The sequence below is a fragment of the Panulirus ornatus genome, chromosome 20 (genome assembly GCF_036320965.1).
Source record: "Panulirus ornatus isolate Po-2019 chromosome 20, ASM3632096v1, whole genome shotgun sequence".
In the NCBI taxonomy this organism is placed as follows: Eukaryota; Metazoa; Arthropoda; class Malacostraca; order Decapoda; family Palinuridae; genus Panulirus; species Panulirus ornatus.
Window position 1 is genome coordinate 9,686,751 of NC_092243.1, and position 16,531 is coordinate 9,703,281.

Here is a 16,531-nt window from a genome sequence, read left to right on the forward strand (position 1 = left end):
TCATGATTCGTTATACGCTCCTTCATGACCCATTATACGCTCCTTTATGATCCATTATACGCTCCTTCATGACCCATTATACGCTCCTTTATGATCCATTATACGCTCCTTCATGACCCATTATACGCTCCTTTATGATCCATTATACGCTCCTTTATGACCCATTATACGCTCCTTTATGACCCATTATACGCTCCTTCATGACCCATTATACGCTCCTTCATGATCCATTATACGCTCCTTTATGATCCATTATACGCTCCTTTATGATCCATTATACGCTCCTTTATGATCCATTATACGCTCCTTCATGACCCATTATACGCTCCTTCATGATCCATTATACGCTCCTTCATGATCCATTATACGCTCCTTCATGATCCATTATACGCTCCTTCATGATCCATTATACGCTCCTTTATGATCCATTATACGCTCCTTCATGACCCATTATACGCTCCTTTATGACCCATTATACGCTCCTTTATGATCCATTATACGCTCCTTTATGATCCATTATACGCTCCTTCATGACCCATTATACGCTCCTTCATGATCCATTATACGCTCCTTCATGATCCATTATACGCTCCTTCATGATCCATTATACGCTCCTTCATGATCCATTATACGCTCCTTTATGATCCATTATACGCTCCTTCATGACCCATTATACGCTCCTTTATGCTCCATTATACGCTCCTTTATGCTCCATTATACGCTCCTTCATGATCCATTATACGCTCCTTCATGATCCATTATACGCTCCTTTATGCTCCATTATACGCTCCTTTATGATCCATTATACGCTCCTTCATGATCCATTATACGCTCCTTTATGCTCCATTATACGCTCCTTCATGATCCATTATACGCTCCTTTATGACCCATTATACGCTCCTTTATGATCCATTATACGCTCCTTTATGACCCATTATACGCTCCTTCATGATCCATTATACGCTCCTTCATGATCCATTATACGCTCCTTCATGATCCATTATACGCTCCTTTATGACCCATTATACGCTCCTTTATGATCCATTATACGCTCCTTTATGATCCATTATACGCTCCTTTATGCTCCATTATACGCTCCTTCATGATCCATTATACGCTCCTTTATGACCCATTATACACTCCTTTATGACCCATTATACGCTCCTTTATGACCCATTATACGCTCCTTTATGATCCATTATACGCTCCTTTACGATTCATTATACGCTCCTTTATGACCCATTATACGCTCCTTTATGCTCCATTATACGCTCCTTCATGACCCATTATACGCTCCTTCATGACCCATTATACGCTCCTTTATGATCCATTATACGCTTCTTTATGCTCCATTATACGCTCCTTTATGATCCATTATACGCTTCTTCTACTCTTTTCGAACTCACTATCAACCCTTTGATTACCTGCCTCGTATAAGGTTAAAAAAAATATACCATCCTAATTTGAGGCGTAAGTCGTTAAGAAAAAAAAATAATGTGATTTAATTACCTCTTTGGTTGCCAAGATTTCCTTTATTTTCGCGTCCTAAGCCTTTTTGCCAATACTTAAGCTTTTGTTTACAGCTTAGCTTCAGTACTAAGGGTTCTACTGATGCGCTTTTTCCACTTGGTCCTTCATGAGAGTTTTGCCTTTTCCTTTAGCTCATCTGAGATTCTCATTGTTGCTCGCTGGATGGGCGAGTAAGAGAGGTGTGTGTGTGTGTGTGTGTGTGTGTGTGTGTGTGTGTGTGTGTGTGTGTGTGTGTGTGTGAGATAACAAGTGAGGTAAGTGATTACCCTTAATAGCCGTCCCCTCGTCTTTTTACGTGATTAAGTCTTGTTCATTGTCTTATGGATAATTACATGTACCTCATTTCAGCCTCGTTCCAGGTAGCTGGGTCTTCGACCACAATGGAATACTCTTGCCACCTCGAGGCAACATCTCTTTTCTTTCTTTCAAATGTTAAAACAGGATTATCCACACGTATCGAAGCTGTTCATACTCTACAGAAATATGTATTCGACTAATGTCTGGACAGTTGCTTAATGTGCATAATCCCCTAATGATGAGCGGGGGGTCTCCAAATAAGCCTTTGATGCCATCGCTGCAATTTGTAATTTCAGGAACGTAATATTACTAAAAGGAATGATATATATACACTGGTATAGTGAGAGAGAAGGATTATATGACCATCGGCACTAATGATTGTACTGGAGGTCATTTTTTTTCTACCCCCCAACCTTTCCACTTCACCAACGGAAACATTCCTGTTCGAACGTGTGATCCGAATCGCTTCAGTCTCTTGAGAGGATTCGAGAAGTGCGTTCGGATCAGATGATGTTGAGCCGATCAAACCACCCAGCTCATTGGCCTCCACAAGGCTTTCCCTTCTCAGATGGTAATGTGGATCTCTTCCACCACCACGGGGGAGGAGGGGAAGAGAGAGAGACAGAGGCGCAATTGCAGACCTACCTACTGCGACAAGCGAAGGACTTACTCACTCTGTAAGCTTCGATCAGACGTTGAGTCATCACATGAAGCTGGTTCGTTGCATCTCGGGAGAGATTTAGACTTAGGGGGGGAGAGGGACCAACCACCGCCACTTCTCTTTCTCTGATAATTGGAGCTTTTGTTATCATTACTCCCTGACCGACACCTAACTACTGCTGCTTCTGTCTTTTTTCCGTCGAGGTTTCTTAGTTTTTGGAGACAAACTACCCAATTGAAAACCAAATGACGATTTGAGATGAGTCAACGAACACGGGGCTATCTTTAACCATGTCAGTATATTATGCAAAAAGAGGATGTCCACGCGATTCGAGATGATCATTGCATAATTCAACGTTGATAGATTATAGTTAGATTAATCTTGAGATGTCTCTATTTACGCTTTTTATCTGCTAGATATAGCCACATGCATCATTGCTCCACGGCAGATGGCTCAGTAACCTCGATCGAGCATCAGGAACGGCAATCAAACCAGCAAACTACATCCCAGTAACACTCGAACTCACAGCCTCTTCGGATGATTCGTATAGAGTCTGACAGCCCGTATATATATATATATATATATATATATATATATATATATATATATATATATATATATATATATATATATATATATATGGATTGCGCAAAAGATGCTTGTGGCATGAGAAGAGTGGGAGGTGGGTTGATTAGAAAGGGTAGTGAGTGGTGGGATGAAGAAGTAAGAGTATTAGTGAAAGAGAAGAGAGAGGCATTTGGACGATTTTTGCAGGGAAAAAATGCAATTGAGTGGGAGATGTATAAAAGAAAGAGACAGGAGGTCAAGAGAAAGGTGCAAGAGGTGAAAAAAAGGGCAAATGAGAGTTGGGGTGAGAGAGTATCATTAAAATTTAGGGAGAATAAAAAGATGTTCTGGAAGGAGGTAAATAAAGTGCGTAAGACAAGGGAGCAAATGGGAACTTCAGTGAAGGGCGCAAATGGGGAGGTGATAACAAGTACTGGTGATATATATATATATATATATATATATATATATATATATATATATATATATATATATATATATATATATATATTGGCGGTTTGTGGACCGTCAAAGGCCCATATTGCAATTGCGACTCCTGTACAGACTTTAACAGCAGTTTCCAACACTACGCACCAAACTGGCTGGCGCGGCGGTTTATAACCCCCCAGAGGCAGTGATATAAACAGTTTGTAAATCTCGATAACAGACGCACCAGCTCAGATTCCCATGAAACGTTGATGCAAGAGCTTTTTTACAGCCCGTGCGATAGATCTCCACTCCTCTTACACATCTTCCTCCCTCCCTCCCTCGCTACTCCCTCTTATCTTATCTGTTCTGCTCCTATCTACCCCTCCACTTCCCGCGCCTTTCTATCTTTCTCTCCCCCCCCCCTCCACAGCTCTCTCTCCCTCCCTCCCTCATCTCTTATCTCTCCCTCCCAACACACCTCTCTCCCTCTCCCTCATCTCTTATCTCTCCCTCCCCCTTTTCCCATATCTCATTATCATTCTTCACCCCGTCTGAGCACAGTTTTGTCTACGCTCAGGCACTCATCTCCCCGCCTAAACTGTCACCCCTCATTACCGTTCTTTAGCCTCCCCATATATCTCCCAGCCACATCCCTCCTGCCCCATCCACCCTACGCTTCCACCTGCCACTCCTCCCATTACCTCTCCACCTCCCACCCCTCCATCAGTCTCCAGGGTGGAGGTGGGGGTGTGTGGTGGGGAGAGGGAGAGGTTCCACCTGCCACTCCTCACTCACCCCATTACCTCCCTACGTCTCCAGGGTTAAGGTGGGGAGAGGGTGAGGGTTGGTGTGGGGGGAGAAGAGGGGCACCATCTTGCCACTACCCTCCCCACCGTTGCCTCGCACCAATATATTGCTCCACCATTACCATATCAAAAGGCTCATCCAAGAAGAAGATACACAGATGACTTTTCCATCAGTCTGTGTCACTGGAAGTTCGACAGACGGTGGGGGACGATGGCCAACCCCCAGCCCCCCCCCCCCTCCACCTCCTCCTCCTCCTCCTCCTCCCAGGACGTGGGAGGAGGAGGAGGAGGAGGTGAGGAGGAGGGGGAGTTGGGGGCGTTCATTTACTGCTGCTACTCCTGCTGCCCAGACGTTACCTAGGTGTTCACTCGTTTCTGTTGCCACTGCTGCTGCTAAGGCTCCGCTGGTCCTTCACTCGTTCCCAACAGCTTCTGCTGTTGTGCAGAGTCTCTCTCTCTCTCTCTCTCTCTCTCTCTCTCTCTCTCTCTCTCTCTCTCTCTCTCTCTCTCTCTCTCTCTCCGCTACCACCAATACGTTCACCATTCGTCCACGCCTCCCTCCGCCTCCACTGGTCCTCATCTTTCTTTCCTCTCTTTCCCTCTAGCGATGGTTGAAGTGACTCAGCCTTCAAATGACCGGTCAACCTCCCTTGAGAAATAATCTTTTAACCATCAACCCAACAACCCCTCTCCCTCTTTTTTTTTTTTCTTCAACGGCTCCTTGTTTACGTGGAATACTCCTACCACTTCAGTTCTTCCACGCCCTCGTAGTCTGGCAGCCTCCCCTCCCCCCCCCCCCCACACACACACACACACACACACACACGGATACGCCAACAGGTTTGGTATTACTTAATGGTACTGTGGTTAACTTTCCTCCCTTATCTGCTTATCTACAGAACCCAGGAGACTCCAGCGTTACTGGCCCCTGTCTCTAGGAGGATTATATAGTCCGCCACGGTATGTATCGACATAACTTCTCTACAGAGGTAGTAACATGAATAATAATTATTTTTTTGGAAGGATAAAGTCTCTGAGATCCTCCACCGTGTTCCTCAACACATCAACACGTCTCTGGCATCGCTGGGACGACCTTACAACATCCTCCTCCTACTACTACTCCTCCTACTACTCCTCCTCTTCCTCCTCCTCCTCCTCCTCCTCCTACTCCTCCTACTCCTCCTCCTCCTCCTCCTCCTCTCAATCATCCTTTTAAAAACCCTCCTCACCTCCTTCGACCTCTTTGAATCCTCTCGTGGCGCTTCTCTCTCTCTCTCTCTCTCTCTCTCTCTCTCTCTCTCTCTCTCTCTCTCTCTCTCTCTCTCTCTCTCTCTATCTATCTATCTATCTATCTATCTATCTATCTATCTATTTATCTATCTATCTCTATCTATCTCCCAGCGCTGTCCTTGTTACGTCCTTTCATTTCCCGTTCCTCCCCATTCTATACCTGCCCAAACCCAACCCCAACCCCACCCCCACAACCACCATGCCCTAAAACCCCAACCCCCTTCACCCGGACGCCAGCCAACCCAACCCAAACCAACCAAACCTAACCTAACCCAGCCACCCTTCAACACCCACCCATCCCCCACATACGCCAACCCACCAACCAAACCAAACACCCCCCCCTAACCCAGCCACCCTCAACACCCCAACCATCCCCCACCATCACCCGACTCCCTCCCAAACTTCCCGCCTCACCTTTGATGACGGCGTGTTGGGGCATGGCCGGCCTTCCGCGGTAGCAATCACCGCCTCTTCTAATCCATAATTGATTTTCAGCAGGCTTGGTAACAGTCTTCCCTCATTATACACGACGTAAAGTTCGCGTCTGTACCTCGTCCTTTCTCTCTCGCTACCCCACAGCACGAACGCCTCCGCGGGACGGTCCAGGCGTTGCCATGTCACCGAAGACGGTCCAGGCGTTGCCATGTCACCAAAGACGGTCCAGGCGTTGCCATGTCACCAAAGACGGTCCAGGCGTTGCCATGTCACCAAAGACGGTCCAGGCGTTGCCATGTCACCAAAGACGGCCCAGGCGTTGCCATGTCACCAAAGACGGCCCAGGCGTTGCCATGTCACCAAAGACGGTCCAGGCGTTGCCATGTCACCAAAGACGGTCCAGGCGTTGCCATGTCACCAAAGACGGCCCAGGCGTTGCCATGTCACCAAAGACGGCCCAGGCGTTGCCATGTCACCAAAGACGGCCCAAGCGTTGCGATGTCACCAAATACGGTCCAGGCGTTGCCATGTCACCAAAGACGGTCCAAGCGTTGCCATGTCACCAAAGACGGTCCAGGCGTTGCCATGTCACCAAAGACGGCCCAGGCGTTGCCATGTCACCAAAGACGGTCCAGGCGTTGCCATGTCACCAAAGACGGCCCAAGCGTTGCCATGTCACCAAAGACGGTCCAGGCGTTGCCATGTCACCAAAGACGGCCCAGGCGTTGCCATGTCACCAAAGATGGTCCAAGCGTTGCCATGTCACCAAAGACGGCCCAGGCGTTGCCATGTCACCAAAGACGGTCCAGGCGTTGCCATGTCACCAAAGACGGTCCAAGCGTTGCCATGTCACCAAAGACGGTCCAAGCGTTGCCATGTCACCGAAGAAGTGACTTTGATTTTTGTATCAGAGTATAATACACTCTCTCTCTCTCTCTCTCTCTCTCTCTCTCTCTCTCTCTCTCTCTCTCTCTCTCTATCTATCTATCTATCTATCTATCTATCTACCAATGTCTATCCATCTATCTATCTACCTACCTACCTACCTACCTACCTACCTACCTACCTACCTATCTACCTACCTACCTATCTATCTAAAAAAACTAATAACAAAATCACCACGAAAAAAGCTTCGAGACTAAAGAAGCAGCTTCGGGTCTAGGGCTTCGAACCAACCCATCCACCTACCCACCAACCGAATCCCTCCCGTGCGTTCATGGCAGCCATCCCGCCCTCGTACAGACCGTCCAAACTGCTGTTGACGAACTACCACCAACGACCAGGCCATAGCAGGGTCGTGCATCCATCGATGGCACGGCAATGCCAGAGTACATGGTGTACTCTCGTTGCGTACGAAGTACATCATTTCGGAAGTATACCGAAGTACGCTTGCCTGAGCACCGTCTCTGATCGTGCTTATGGTTCGTACGGATCGAGACGAGGGTACTCCAACAGCACGTAAAAGTGGGGGTTAATGACCCTTCCACCTCTACAGGTCTATCCTTTAATTATGTCGTCTGTCAATAAGTAATTGTTGTCCTACATCGCCTACAGAGGGGCTGTAGGGTTTTTTTTTTATGTAGACCCAGACTGTACACCGACGAGGTTTCTCTCTTTTTTTTTTTTTGGCTCACACTGTGTCTGCGCCATAGGCAAATGAGTGTGTGTAGCTACCTTAACACTGTCTTTTTTTTTCTCGGGGACTTTTCTGGTATTCTGAGTAAGTTATTTTCTTTGTGTGAATTTCTTTTTTTCCCCCTTTCCCTTAATGGGGTAGACACAATAACAGACGAAGTGAGAACGAGTTAACCCACGTCAATGGGAAGTTCTTGGTGCCCACGTCAATGGGAGGTTCTTGGTACCCACGTCAATGGGAGGTTCTTGGTACCCACGTCAATGGGAGGTTCTTGGTACCCACGTCAATGGGAGGTTCTTGGTACCCACGTCAATGGGAGGTTCTTGGTACCCACGTCAATGGGAGGTTCTTGGTACCCACGTCAATGGGAGGTTCTTGGTACCCACGTCAATGGGAGGTTCTTGGTACGCACGTCAATGGGAGGTTCTTGGTACCCACGTCAATGGGAGGTTCTTGGTACGCACGTCAATGGGAGGGTCTTGGTACCCACGTCAATGGGAGGTTCTTGGTACCCACGTCAATGGGAGGTTCTTGGTATCCACGTCAATGGGAGGTTCTTGGTACCCACGTCAATGGGAGGTTCTTGGTATGCACGTCAATGGGAGGTTCTTGGTACCCACGTCAATGGGAGGTTCTTGGTACCCACGTCAATGGGAGGTTCTTGGTACCCACGTCAATGGAAGATCATGCCAGACGAGAGTCACCAAACACCCCGCCAACATTGTAGGACCTCCCCCCCCAACCAACAACCATCCACATCAACACAAGACCGCATCAAATGCAGCCACAGATCAACCCTACCAGATGCCCACGACAACACGGGAACCTCACCATAGACCCACTTCAACACAGGACCCTACCAGAGACCTAAGATTGCAGAGAACTCCTAACCCCTTCCCCAGAAAAAAAAAACCCCTCATGAACACAGGGCACCCATCAAATACCCACGTCAGCAGAAGACCACACAGAACACCCTCGTCAACACGGGACCCAAAAAAGCAGACCGTACAAGACACCCTCGTCAACACAGGACCCACAATAGACCCCTCCCCTACATCAACACAGGACCCACAATAGACCCCTCCCCTACATCAACACAGGACCCACAATAGACCCCTCCCCTACATCAACACAGGACCCACAATAGACCCCTCCCCTACATCAACACAGGACCCACAATAGACCCCTCCCCTACATCAACACAGGACCCACAATAGACCCCTCCCCTACATCACCACAGGACCCACAATAGACCCCTCCCCTACATCAACACAGGACCCACAATAGATCCCTCCCCTACATCAACACAGGACCCACAATAGACCCCTCCCCTACATCAACACAAGACCCACAATAGATCCCTCCCCTACATCAACACAGGACCCACAATAGACCCCTCCCCTACATCAACACAGGACCCACAATAGACCCTCCTAACCCACACAGAACAAAAAAACCCTCATGAACACAGCACCCATCAAACCCACGTCAGCAAAACACACAGACACCCTCTAACCGACCCCAGAAAACAGACCACAAGACCCCCTCATCAACACAGGACCCACAATAGACCCCTCCCCTACATCAACACAGGACCCACAATAGACCCCTCCCCTACATCAACACAGGACCCACAATAGACCCCTCCCCTACATCAACACAGGACCCACAATAACCCCTCCCCTACATCAACACAGGACCCACAATAGACCCCTCCCCTACATCAACACAGGACCCACAATAGACCCCTCCCCTACATCAACACAGGACCCACAATAGACCCCTCCCCTACATCAACACAGACCAAAAACCCTCCTATCAACACAGACCCACATAGACCCACTGCCCCTACACAACGCAAACCCTAGTCAACCCACGACAGCACAAGACCAACCAGAAACCCACGGCAACGCAGGACCTCCCAGGAACCCACGTCAATAGAGAGAACTACTTCCCCCCACCACCTCACTCACTCCCCTCCTTCCCCCACCTCAACAGGACACTCCCACCTGCGTCCTCCCCCTGCCATTACTAACCCCTGACAGTGAGTGGCGCCAACTCATGGGTAATGATGAGTGATCGCTCCGAGTTTCATCGTGAATTCCTTGATCATCTCTGACGTTACTCTTATTAGCATTTAGTTCCGTAATTCCCCCTCTTGTTTTATTTCGACGTGCATCTCCTGCACAAAAGGCTTTTATACTACGCTTTTGTTTTCAACAATAGACGCAAATTTCTGCACAGTCTTCTTGGCTATTTGCGTTTAATTAAGTCTTCTAAACATCCTCTCTCAACTCCGGGATAGTATTATTATTATTTTTTTTCTGTATTATTTTGTATAACTTTCCAAACTTTCCATTACATACCCCCTCCTCCACCCCCTTTTTTTTTTCTCCCACCTCCCTGATTAATCTCAGACTACGTCCTCGATTTTCTCTCGCGTTTTCTGTTCCTCAAATTCCCCTCCTGTATGTGCTCCTTTATCATCTCTTTCTCCAGGGTAAACCTTTCGCTCTTGCTCTTGGTCTCTGTACTTCGCGCACTCTTAAGTCTTTCCTTTACATCCATCATTCTGTTATCTACCTGTCTGTTATGCTCTCTCTCTCTCTCTCTCTCTCTCTCTCTCTCTCTCTCTCTCTCTCTCTCTCTCTCTCTCTCTCTCTGTGCCAACCAAGGATTGTCTAGGCTCGAGAACCACACCATCAACAGCAAGACTCTCCTGACCCCCAGCAAGAACGAACTCCTGGTTATACTCTCTCTCTCTCTCTCTCTCTCTCTCTCTCTCTCTCTCTCTCTCTCTCTCTCTCTCTCTCTCTCTCAGAGCCCCTTGTCAGAGGACTTGCTGACTGGTAATTAGGTCTCGCGTGCTTAATGGATCGTCAGGAGGTGGAGGGTGGCCTGGGGGGGGGAGAGGCTGGAGGGGAAAGAGGGGATGGGAGGGGAAGGGGTGCTTTGGACGCCTGGGGGAGGAGGGGAGGGGTTGAGATGGGGAGGAGGAGGTAAGCAGGGCTGGGGTAGAGGGGTACGCTTGGAGGCCGGGGGGAAAAGATGGCGGAGGGTGAGGAGAAGACCTCCCAACTCCGACGTCCCTCAAGGCCTCTGTCGAGAACGGCAGGAGGTCTTGGGGGTCTTCGATTTGCTGTCGAACTCAAGGGCAGGAGGGGGGCCTTTCCTTCAAGACAGCCGATTCCGGACGGTCTTGGGGTCTTAGGGGTTTTTGGGTTCGCTGTCGAACCCAAGGTCTGTCAAGACAGTAGAGAGGAAGAGGCTATGAAATCTCGGGTCTGTCGTCGCAATGCCGTCTTCAGCACCTGGGTTCGGTGTCGAATCTTTTGGAGGTTTTGGGTGCGTACTTTCCAACGCCTGCTTGTGTAGCTGAAGAGCGAACACTGGTACACATACGTCAGTGACTGGGTTTACACATACAGTGTACATGCACGAAGGACTGGACACTACAGGTTGCTGTGGTGTATGAAAGTGGTTGAATGGACGCTTCAGTGTGTACAACGGAGCAGTGAAGAAGCTTAGAGCACGAACGTTATCGAACTGATTACAACGTACGGCATCCAGTGGCGTTCGTTCTAACAACAAAGTGAAGGGGGGGTGGTTGTGTGCCACGCCTCCGCTTCGTCTTCCTCGCTGTAATGACGTAGCCTCGTTCGTCATACCATAAGATTACAGGAGACAGGGATAATATAAGAACAGATTACAGGAGACAGGGTAGGAATCAGCGGGAAAAGTTGTCAGTATGTTACTATCATGGTTTTAATACACAGCCTTACTCACACACACACACACACACACACACACACACACACACACACACACACACACACACACACACACACCGCCCGTGTCCCTACGTATATACAGACGTTCAAGACGAAACATATGAAACAGATTTGTTTACTGACTGAGACTTTCCCCGTCTGAAGTCTGCCACAACAAGATCTTCCCCTGGATGTTGCCGCCCCGGCAGAGGAGGAATACTGCCAGCCACTTGGGGCGCCCCCAATATCTATGCAAATGAAGAATATTCGCGTCACAACGTAGGCCCAAGATTTGTATCAGTTTGGTGACAGCCCCTGACAAGCAGGTAGTGACCCCCGGGTGTGTTGTGATGGTGGGGGAGACTGTGGGGAGAAGGTGGGGGTGGTTAGTGGGGGAGAGTGGGAGGGAGTTGGTTCTTGTTCAGCATGGGGTGAGATAGGGCGAGCATGACGGGCAGGTAAGCGTTCAGGGAAGAGAGAGAGAGAGAGAGAGTTTCAGCGTGTGTGTGTGTGTGTGTGTGTGTGTGTGTGTGTGTGTGTGTGTGTGTGTGTGTGATTTTCGAAGACTATTATGTGTCTAATTCATCCAGTGGAAATGAAACTGATATATATATATATATATATATATATATATATATATATATATATATATATATATATATATATATATATATATATATACTTAGATAGATAGATAAAATATATCAGTCTTAGTACATATGACTCCTATTACAAGCATGGTGTTAGAAGATGATCTTTACGCGCCTCGCTCTCTCCTTCTCTCTCTCTCTCTCTCTCTCTCTCTCTCTCTCTCTCTCTCTCTCTCTCTCTCTCTCTCTCTCCCTCTCTCTCAGCTGTGACCACGACCTTGACGGCAACAGATCTATCAAAGTCTTCTTCCTATTCGACATGGGGTCAGATTATCATACACAACAACGTCGTACCCCGCTAAGGTACCCCCCAGACGCATAACTCCAGACCTTATCTTTTTTCCTTCTTCAGACACAGGAAACATCAGTTCGAAACTCTCAGCCTCTGTGGGGAGGACGTGTTTCACCACATTCAAAATTCTGACATTGGAAAGTCAGGTGAGATCCTATAGTTTTGCCCCCAAGACGACCATCTTTGTGAAAATAATGATATTGATAATAATAAAGATGATAATAATAATGATAACAATAATATAATAATAATAATAATAATAATAATAATAATGATAATAACAATGCTACTACTACTACTACTTCTACTACTACTACTACTACTACAACTACTACTACTACTAATAATAATAATAATGATAATGATGATGATAATAACAATAACATTACTTAGCTTCATCATTCTATCTTAACAACTTACCTGATACTAACAACAAAGTGATAACAACCACGACTAAATCACAACACTGTCGCAATAAATGATAAAGATAACATTACTGATGAGACGGGTGAAAGTAATGCTACTGCTCATAAAAAGTGTTCAAACCTTCCTAGTAACACATTACCCTCATCAAACTACTTTAGGGATCGAGTACAAAGCTTCGGCACAAAGTATGAAGCTTTGACGCAAAGTCTGAAGCTTCGGTCCAGAGTTTATAGCATCGACACAGAGTCTGAAGGATTGACATTGCGTTTAAAGCTTCATCACATAGCCCGAAACTTTAACATAAGAGCCCGAAGCTTCGAACATACCGTCTGAAGCTTCGACACTGAGTCTGAGGCCTCAAGACAGAGTATAAAGGCTTGGACACAGTGTTCAAAGCTTCGACACAGAGTCTGAAGCCTCAAACATATAGTCTGAAGCTTCGACACAGAGTCTGAAGCTTCGAACATGGAGTCTGAAGCTTCGACACAGAGTCTGAAGCTTCGAACATGGAGTCTGAAGCCTCGACACAGAGTCTGAAGCTTCGACCATGGAGTTTGAAGCTTCGAGACGGCGTGTGAGGCTCGGGAGAGAGTGAGGGAAGGTTGGACATACCGAGTTCTGGCCCACAGAGGGTGGGGATGACCTTGAGGATGGCGGAGCAGTTGGAGTCTTCGTCACACAGTTGTTTGGCCATGAGGCAGTTGAGGGTCTTGTGTTCCTGGTCATGACCTCCGCCTGTGGACGAGACGACGTAGGGTTAGTTGGTGACCTGACTGGCTCTCTCTCTCTCTCTCTCTCTCTCTCTCTCTCTCTCTCTCTCTCTCTCTCTCTCTCTCTCTCTCTCTCTCAGCATCAATGTTTTGCGTTCAGCCAGCGGGTGTGAATGAAACATGAGACAGTGAAACACTCGAATGTGAGGGTAAAACAAGTATGGATGGGAGAGTGAAACATAGAGAATGGGAGAGGTTAACATGTGGATGTGAGAGTGAAACACACTGGTATGAGGGAGTGAAACGTGAAGCTTAAGAGGGTGAAACATATCAATGGGAGAGTGACACATAGGGATGAGAGACTGAAGCAAAGGGATGGGATAGTGAATTCTACGGATGAGAGAGAGAGAGAGAGAGGAGAGAGAGAGAGAGAGAGAGAGAGAGAGAGAGAGAGAGAGAGAGAAGATTTAGGGGGGGGGAAAGGCTTCATTGGAGGACTAATGGAATTATCATCTGAATACGCCGTGACCAGCGTACGTAGGCGTGCGTATTCTGTTTGTGGTGCGTACGGACCGATACAACGGTAAAGATCCGAGACAATGAAACCTGTCCGATACACCGAGGACGGACCGAAACCCTGGCGTGCGTATTCTGTTTGTGGTGCGTACGGACCGATACAACGGTAAAGATCCGAGACAATGAAACCTGTCCGATATACCGAGGACGGACCGAAACCCTGGTGATGGTCCGATATAGCGAGACCTGTCCGATATACCGAGGACGGACCGAAACCCTGGTGATGGTCCGATATAGCGAGACCTGTCCGATATACCGAGGACGGACCGAAACCTTGGTGACGGTCCGATACAGCGAGACCTGTCCGATATACCGAGGACGGACCGAAACCCTGGTGATGGTCCGATATAGCGAGACCTGACCGATATACCGAGGATGGACCGAAACCTTGGTGACAGTCCGATACAGCGAGACCTGTCCGATATACCGAGGACGGACCGAAACCCTGGCAATGATCCGACATCATGCGACCTAACCGATACACCGCGGAACGGAATCGGTAGCCTGACAATGGTCCAACCAACACATCGAGGACGGTACCGATCACACCGACATCGGGAAGGCCGATAAGCGAGTCTCGTCGTGATGGTACAGAGGACGGGAGGGAGGACAGCGGCTCGAGGACAGAAAGCGTCGAGGGCTTTGATAAGTCTCGCTGGGGTTCGTAAAGTTCCCAGTGTTATATGGGACGGTGGCGTGCCGATGGCCGAAAATGGAAGGTACCGACGAGTTAATGTGGAGGTGGCCGAAGAACACTGGAAGTTTAATACCTTAGGGTGAGTGGTACGACCCCCTGAGCACGATGGTACGACCCCCTGAGCACGATGGTACGAGTCTTGAGCATGATGGTGCGACCCTTTAGCACGATGGTACGAGTCTTGAGCACGATGGTACGACCTCTGAGCACGATAGTACGACCCCCTGAGCACGATGGTACGACCCCGACCCCCTGAGCACGATGGTACGACCCCTTGAGCACGATGGGACGACCCTTGAACACGACGGTACGACCCTTGAACACGACGGCATGACCCTTCAACACGATGGTACGACCCTTCAACACGACGGTACGACCCCTGAGCACGAGGGTACGACCCTTGAACACGATGGTGCGACCCTTGAGCACGACGGTACGACCCTTGAACACGACGGCATGACCCTTGAACACGATGGTACGACCCTTGAACACGATGGTACGACCCTTCAACACGACGGTACGACCCCTGAGCACAAGGGTACGACCCTTGAACACGATGGTGCGACCCTTGAGCACGACGGTACGACCCTTGAACACGATGGTACGACCCTAGCGCACGACGGTACGACCAATGGGTATAATGGCCTGGCTTTTTTGACCTGGCCCATAAGTCAGGTCAAAGGACGAGGCAATCGTACCCCAGGGCTACACAGTCATGTTTAAGGGTCGTACCATCGTATTCAAAGACCGTGAAGTCGTGCTCCAGGCACTCCAGTGCTATAAGACCTGTCGTCTTGATACAAAGAAGAGATTTTCGTCCTTCTGTCCGCCCACTACTCTCATCTCTCTATACGCCACCCGTTCATGGTAAAGGGAGATAGAAGATGATAAGGAATATCGACATAAGATAACGGATATTCGTCTAATATTCCCCATGAATCACTGGCTTTCGTGAATACACCCCAAGGGAGGACTTGTCTAAGCCATGTCGACAGCTTTGCTGTAAACTCAGCTCGAGGTTCCCCAAGGGCGTTCGTTAATCAGAAGACGAGGCACCTCACAAATGGGCCGGGTGAGTCTACCAGGGGTATCCATGGCAGGGGACATGGCCCTCACGGACAGGCCTAATGTCTGGGGACATGGCCCTCACGGGCAGGCCTAAAATCTGGGGACATGGGCCTCACGGACAGGCCTAATGTCTGGGGACATGGCCCTCTCGGACAGGCCCAATGTCTGGGGACATGGCCCTCTCGGACAGGCCCAATGTCTGGGGACATGGCCCTCACGGGCAGGCCTAAAATCTGGGGACATGGCCCTCTCGGACAGGCCTAATGTCTGGGGACATGGCCATCAATAACAGGCCTAAATGAGCCTACCTGGGGTGTCTATGTCCTGGGGACATGGCTCCAGGACATAGATGAAGGTCCGTTCAGAGAACATCCTACGAGAGAGAGAGAAGAAGGAAGAAGAGACTGGGAATATCGAAACATCAGCATTCTATTTCAGCCATATATGATGTCTCGTACACGATGTCTCGTGCATAATGTCTCGTGCATAATGTCTCGTGCATGATTTCTCGTACATGATGTCTCGTACATGAAGTCTTGTACACGATGTCTCGTACATGATGTCTCGTACCTGATGGTTTATACATGATGTCTCGTACATGACACCTCATCCAAAATCTCTCAAACAAATGAGGCCTCATTCCCGCACTACACTCTCCACTCTCACAATACACACGAGTCTCGGGGGGAGA

At 48.5% G+C, this 16,531-nt stretch overlaps 1 protein-coding gene across 1 annotated transcript in view; it reads right to left on the reverse strand.

Annotated features, from left to right (window-relative positions):
* LOC139756176 (uncharacterized) overlaps positions 1 to 14,538 on the reverse strand; it is a 152,997-nt gene extending 138,459 nt beyond the window's left edge. Inside the window, exons 1-2 of the mRNA XM_071675363.1 lie at positions 14,073 to 14,538; positions 13,402 to 13,524 (exon numbers count right to left, since the gene is read on the reverse strand). Coding sequence (XP_071531464.1) covers positions 13,402 to 13,524; positions 14,073 to 14,538 — 589 coding nt within the window. The remainder of the gene's footprint in view (positions 1 to 13,401; positions 13,525 to 14,072) is intronic.
* Between the last annotated feature and the right edge of the window lie 1,993 nt (positions 14,539 to 16,531).